This window comes from Macrobrachium nipponense, chromosome 31, assembly GCF_015104395.2.
Source record: "Macrobrachium nipponense isolate FS-2020 chromosome 31, ASM1510439v2, whole genome shotgun sequence".
Classification (NCBI taxonomy): domain Eukaryota; kingdom Metazoa; phylum Arthropoda; class Malacostraca; order Decapoda; family Palaemonidae; genus Macrobrachium; species Macrobrachium nipponense.
In genome coordinates, this window is record NC_061093.1 from 42,213,859 (window position 1) to 42,221,358 (window position 7,500).

The 7,500-nt window shown below is 41.7% G+C and overlaps 1 protein-coding gene across 1 annotated transcript in view; it reads left to right on the plus strand.

Annotated features, from left to right (window-relative positions):
• LOC135206822 (interaptin-like) overlaps positions 1 to 3,015 on the plus strand; it is a 25,469-nt gene extending 22,454 nt beyond the window's left edge. The window contains exons 7-8 of the mRNA XM_064238313.1: positions 1,966 to 2,344; positions 2,685 to 3,015. Of these exons, the coding sequence (XP_064094383.1) occupies positions 1,966 to 2,344; positions 2,685 to 3,015 (710 nt within the window). The remainder of the gene's footprint in view (positions 1 to 1,965; positions 2,345 to 2,684) is intronic.
• Positions 3,016 to 7,500: the final 4,485 nt, after the last annotated feature.

Genomic DNA, 7,500 nt, shown 5'->3' on the forward strand with positions numbered 1-7,500 from the left:
AAGCGTTTTGTCAGTGGAGACTCCGTTTCGAAGACTACGGAGCTTTAGTTGGACTTGATAGATTACATCAACCCTCCCAGTTGATCCACCTGAGGACTTGCATCTCCCTGGCAGTCCAACACCTGCTTATGCATACACTGGGCATCCCTCTCATTATGTCCAGAAAATTACGAATATAATTCATAACTTTCCATTTTTGTTTGTATTAACCGTATTTGACTCAAAGGGAGTAAGTAGTTGTTTGATAGTTTTAAGTTGGTATTGAATTAGCTTGTTTTCATTTTTAACCCTCTTCCATTGGTTCCCTTATTACCTTGTTATAACTATACAAGCCGATATGGTTATGTACTGAAAGACAGAAGCAGAGACATCACTTCTTCCGCAGTATGGCAGCAACTCCTCCTCTATTCCTCTAAGCCTTCTGTGAAATTACTAATCTTCGTGTTCAAGTGTTTTTTGCAGATGCGTTTCTTCGTCGATAATTATACAGTGAGGAATATAAACAATATGTGGATGTTGTAAAACCCCCACTGGACCACTGGATAGCTTCTTCGATTGGTTTGCCACGACCATGTGCCACATCGAGACATATGCAGTTCTGAAGTCCTCGTCCTTGAGTTATGACCAAGGGTTTACTTTGATGTATTCAGCACTGTTGTGTGTGATTGAGCCCAAGTGGAGTCCTAGCTTATTGTGTCGCATAATTGGCTCCTTTATCTGCAACTTGTTCTTGTGGTGAACGTCGTCGTCACTTCCACTTATATGCCTCTCTGGACAATAACAGGTATGGGGTTTTAGTTCGATTCCTTGTTATTGCCAGTACTTTCATTTATATATAAGTAAAGGTCTTGCTAAATCCTTAATTATTAAATAACTATTCTTGGTCCTTTTGAGTCAATTTATTCATATAAAATTTCCAGGTTATTTGCGTCAAAGGTTGCATTATTATGAAATTTATGGCTTTGGTTAATTTTATTTTGTGCGAAGCCCTGTAAAAATTTATACAGCTTAATTTTGAGTAATTCTGGGGAAATTTAATTTGACTTACTGTTTCCATGTCACTAATAGTGATATTGTTCATATTTTTAGGACAGAGTGGTTACGAACTAAACATATTCACTGAATAGGACTTTCTCACTTCGTCTACATTTTGGATGAGGTCCTTTCGTCGACAGGGATTCCATTTAACTATAAAGCGGTCTAACATACGAATGTACTATTTGGCTTGCCACCTTCAGCGTGTTTGTTGTTAATTGTAAGGTGTTAATAATTATATTAATCTGTATGTTAAGGCTGTTTAAATTACTTTCCTAAGTATTGTTTAAGTGAATAAGTATACAAAAGTTTAGTTCACATTACATCTCTCCCTTACTGAGGTGTTGGATGCACTGCAGAAGCACTTTTGCAGCCTCAGAAATGAAGCATTATGATGTAGAGAATTGTTGTCCTGCAAACAGGCTGTGGGAGAATCGTTTGCAGACTAGTATGCACTATGCACGCCTTAAGGATCTCGCTGATGAAGTGGACTTGTGTACTGGCAACCCCACTTCCTGCGGTGAACGGCAATTGCAAATGGTAATTTTGATGGGAGTAGGAGATGAAGAGTTAATACAATGCCTGAACCCCCTCCAACCCTCATCCACCCTTGCAAAGTTTGGGACATGCTGCTGCTCCTATGAATCTACACCTGCGACTACGTCAGCCATTGCATCTTACCCTAGCCAGGTCAGCGCAGTATTTTCATACAAGAGGAACCAGCAAATACAGAGGAGGTCTTCTCATCGATCTCTTGACCAACTCTCTCACCAGTCTTTTAACAGTAATCCTTGCCAATACTGCTCTTGCAAGCATGACTCTGGACAATGCCCAGCCAAGAATGCACCCTGCAATAGCTGTGGATGAACGGGTCATTGGCCCCGCTCTCAGAAATGCCTTGCTAAGGAAGCTAAGTGCAATACCTGCCAGAAAAAGGAACATCTCAAGAAGATGTGCAGATCTACCAAGAAAATTCAGGTGTGGATACAGCCTTACCTTCAAGCCCAAGCAGAAAGCGCCCCTCACCACCTAAGTCAAGCACCAATTGCTGTCTCATAAGTGCCAACTCAGATAATGAGTCCCCCACACCAGTCATTGTCTGCCTGTCATTTGGTGACATCTCATCTTATCTCCAGTTAATCCCTGATACAGGAGCAGACATCACAGTGATTGGCACCACACACTTGGATGCACTCTGCATACCCAGGACAAGACTTTCACATTCAGCCATGACAGATGTTGTGACAGCAGATGGATCCCCCAGACACCAGCTGTGGGTTACTTCCAGGCGACACTGCCTTGGCAATAGGTAGGTCGTGCTTATCAACCATACATGTGCACAAGGGTCTCTAGACTGCCCTTCTCTCCTGTGGACATAGGCAAGACCTTGGCCATAGTGTCATCAGACTTCCCGAAGCCCATTCTCAAGGTTACGCATGTCAGCAGATGTGCCAAGTTTCCTGCCTCCACTATGTCGTCACCCGCAGCTGTCAAGGACTATTTTCTCCTCCATTTCAGTGACGTTCTCATGTCCAAGGCTGATCTACAGACTCGACCACTAAAGAAAGTCCCTCAGTGAGGATCAACCTAAAACCTGGAGCTGTTCAGTTCACTGTACATATGCCCAGGCCCATTCCATTCGCCCTCAGGGATAAAGTGAAAGAAGAACTTGATTCCTTAGTGAAACAAGGAATCATCACACCAGCAGGTGACGAACCTTCCAAATGGTCCCATCCTATGGTCCTGGTACCCAAGGACAAAGCAGTCCGCATCACTGTGGATCACACCCACCTAAATTCTCAAGTCGCCTGCCCTACGCACCCATTTCCCACACCCCACGATGCTGTCCGCAACATCTCTCCTAATGCTAAGTACTTCACTACAGCAGATGCTCTGCATGGCTACTGGCAGATGGAGCTTGCAGAAGAGGACCGCCACCTGACAACATTTATAACTCTGTACGGGAGATTTCAGTACTGATGTGGTCCAATGGGATTATCAGCGATAGGTGATGCATACTGCCTCCGTGGAGAAATGGCCTTGCGAGGGATCCCCAACTGCATGAAAGTGATAGATGACATCTTCCTGTCCAATGAGGATCTCCCTTCCCATCTACAACACATACACCAAATGCAGTACAGCCCCTACGCCCACTTATGAGCCCCAAATGCTCATTCATTTGGACCCTTGATCATGAGCAAGCATTTAAGAAGGTCAAGACAGCTTTGACTTCACCACCTATCCTTGCACCCTTCAACCCAGCATCGCCCATGGTCCTGCAAACAGACACCTCACGCCTGTACAGACTCGGATATGCCCTGCTTCAAGACAACACCCATGGTCAGATGCGTCTTGTCCAGTGTGGCTCTCGTTTCCTGACGGACACAGAAACTCGCTATGCTACCGTGGCTAATTGTCACCTATACTTGTCTGGACGTCAGCATTTCACCTTGATGACTGACCATCACCCCTTGATACCGATTCTCAACCACTACACTTCGGATGCCATTGAGAATCCATGCCTACAACACCTCAAAGTGAAAGTGGCCCCCTATATCTTCACCGCAGGCTGATGCGCAGGAATACAGCTCTGCATACCTGGTGCCCTGTCTTGCTCCCCAACTAGCCGCCCCACCCCTGAAGATGAGGAAGACTGCACCACGTCGACTGCACATGGCAAGCTCATCGTTGCCAACATCATCGCTTCCACTGACGACCAAGTGACAAGACCCATCGTTGAAGAAGATAGGGCTTAACAAGAAATTCACACAGCTGCAGCTCAGGATCAAGACTACAGTTGTCTTATCCTTTATGTCTCCAGTGGCTTTCTGACCTACTGATACAACCTCCATGCTTCCGCCCTGCCATATTGGAAACTGAAAAAGTAACAACATATTTTAAAATGCTAAGATTCAAAATGGTAACTTTTGGCAGCGGAGAGACTGACGGACGGACTGACTGGAAATTAGAAGAATATGGTATTATATAAGAATATTGAGTTTATGTAAACTAAGCTAAGCATAATAAAAATCATTAAACCATTAAAAGGAATAAAAAACTCGAAAACGAAAATATTAAGATACAAAACTGAGAATGACAGTAAAATAAAATAACATAGGCCTATATAATTAAAAGGACTAAAGAACACCCAGCTAAAACACAGACGCATGCATACACATACTCTCTCTTTCTTGCTCTCTCTCTTCCGCTGAGGAAGGCAGCAGAACCACTGCCGAAAACTACTATTTAGAATTTTACTCATTGACATTAATATGGTTATAATTTTTTTCCATTTACTGCAACCTGCCACTGAGTTGATTATTCTGCATTATTTTACATATCAGTATCGTCACTAATTTGATCACTATCACATGACCACTAATAGTACATATTGATTAAGCTTTGATGAATTTCAAAACACACCTTCCCCTCTAACAGCTAGACCTAAGGTGAGTTTAAACTAGGCTTCACTGCACGCTGCATATGTAAGACTTATCACCAATTCCTCCCAAATTTGTGTTACCCCCACCTACTGGACTGCTAATCAAGAGTCACGCCACACCACTAACTCACCTAACAAGCAGTCCAGTACGCACGACAAACAAGAATTTGGGAGGAGTTGGTGATGAGGCTTACGTATGCAGTGTGCGGTGAAGACTAATATAATAACAGGGCAGTGCTCCACTCCCCTCTAGGCACAGGCTGGCTACCACATTATCACCTGGCTAGCAAAATTAGAATTGCTGAGCACCAGAAGTCCTACATATTGTTTCAATTCATTTGCTTTTTTATTTACAAAAACAGGAGAATGGTAATTTTTTAAGGATTATTGATCATCTATACTTTATGCAATTTCTCATATTCATGTATATATGCATAATATTGTGCATATACTATATGAAATCTATCATGCTGCATTTTCACAGTGTCTACTGACGAGCCGCCACTGGTTCCAATTATAACTGAACGTTAGTGTGGACAACCTGCACAGTTTTTCTGGCCTGCACAGGTGGCCTGAGTAAATAGCTCATCTTAATCGATGAGCCTCAAGCCAAACGGCGGCGCATGTGCATTGCAATGTTAATGTGGCGGAGGCAACTTTTTAGGCTCAGTTCGCTGTTCGTCCACCGACAGATAACATGTACATTAAAATGTCCTTGTCATGCCTCCCGAGTCCATTAACGTCTCAAAATGAAGCATGCGATAATGAATTTCTCATTGAATCCAATTACTGGCGCCACAGCAAAGACTATAATGGACGAGAGAGAATTTTTAGGAGAACGCAAATGTCAGAGATCTCCATGAAAAGGAAATACTACTTCATGAAAATATCACTCCCCTTTTGCATTCAACACAGTTAAGAAAAAGATTGACTGCCTGCTGACGTTTACTGCCGGAGGATTTCCACAGTTTCCTTACTTGAACTACATTTATAAGTGTTTCCTTCACTTTGGAAATTCGAATCCAGTTAGAAAAAAAAAAGATTCTGTCTCCTCGGTTCTATTCCAACAATGGTTCAGGCTCCAAGGAGTAAAATGCCCCCCACGGTCCAAGAACACAATAATTCTGTGAATGCATCTCCACTCCCCGAGCACCCTATCCCACCCCCCTTAAAAATAAATGCACACAAACATGCACTTACACAAGCAGATAAACCAAATCCCGCAGCAAAGATAAGGGCTCCCCGGTGCTTGGTTTCTCGTATGAGGAGGAAACGTTAACTAAAAGGAAGCGACAGAGGAAACTTTTAAATTTTTTGCCTGAAATCTCGAAAACGAAACAAAGAAAGCCAAGAAATAAAAAAATAATTAATTGCATACAAAAGGGAGGCTGCTCTTTTAAACGGGAAACTAGGATGATGACGATTATCGTTAAAACATCTTGGAACTTCCTCTTCTGTGATATTTCATGGTTTTATTTGTTTACTATTCAGTCAGTCAGTCTAAAAATAAGTTTTAACATCAGCAAGTCATACACTCTACTCAATAAGGAATAGTTCCCAGAAATGCATTATGGTTAATATTAAGGGATTCTGGATAAAAATGTTACTTCTATCTGTATATTCAAAGCACTTCATATGCTTTAACCAGATTCATTTTCCATTCGCTAACATAAGGTAAGTCCATCTTTAGATGAATAAACGACGGGTTTATCACTTATGTATCTAATAACTAGAGAGGAGGTTGCCTCTTTGCTGTTCAGAGTAATGGCTCACATGCTTTTGTGCAAGCACAATCAGCCCGAACCACAGCACATAGTGGACAATATGATACGTGAATGGTGTCAAGATGTAATTGTTCGACTGGCCCCCTGCACATGCCGAGCTCAGTATTGGGCAAGTTTGGAAGTCAATAACAAGAGATGTGTGCGAAGGTGCAGTAAGACGATCAAGACATTAGGACGAGCATTGGCCTCCGATAACGTGCATGAAACTGTCGGTCCAATCATCATCGACGTACAGAATGACGAAGAGAATGATTTGTTCTTAAATAGTGGAGACAGTGATGAAGATTATGAAAGTAAGCCTTTGTTCAACTAACTGTTTAACTGTCCTACTGTTACGCCAAGATTTATATCAATATATACACTAGTGTTACGCCGAGACTTTATATCAATTTGGAAATTGAATTTATGACCAAACATTAAGGGAGGGTGTGAAACACAAGGTTGCAGAGTAACAAACCGAGCTTTCCATTACTTTGAAAAACTTGCTGGTTTTCCACCAGGGACGGACACATAACGCCCATTTGGGGGGTGGGGGGAAGTAGGATGAAACCCCATTACAAACCATCTTAGGGGTCCCCCTAAAACCCTGCCAAGTTTCATCGGACAAGCCGTTTGGCCGTGATGAATGACAGACGGACGGATAGACATAACGCCCATTAGAGTAAGATACTGGCAAATAACATTGACTCAAACTTCCTGAAATATATAGTAGACTTCAGTTACTGGTGCAGTCCTCTGAAATCTGAGCAGAGACAGAGACCCACGAATCAGATACATACTTCCACGTCATGACATCAGCGCAAACGTCACACGAGCAGAATTAGCCAGAAAAATTAGTCGAAAATTTTCCCCTGTGTCTTTGTTGATATCTCTCGCCACAAAAAAAAAAAAAAAAAAAAAAAAAAAAAAACGAATTTCATCCGAATGAAACGTAATCGTGCATGCGAGAAATAAATTCTCGTATTACATCCGAATATATCAAATGTTTAAAATACTTCATATCGAACCAGGCCGATATTTCACTTTAGTATTTGGAAAATACTCAAAGGGGAATCGGATTAGAGAAACTAATATGAAATTCATGGGATTTTCAATTAATCTTTTCATAAAGACAGGACTTTATTTTGAGAGAAAATTGGTTGTTTACGATTTGGGATTAATCTATTTGCTTTGAAAAAGATATTCACTTTTGCATGTGTGTGTGTATATATATATATATATATATATATATATATATAT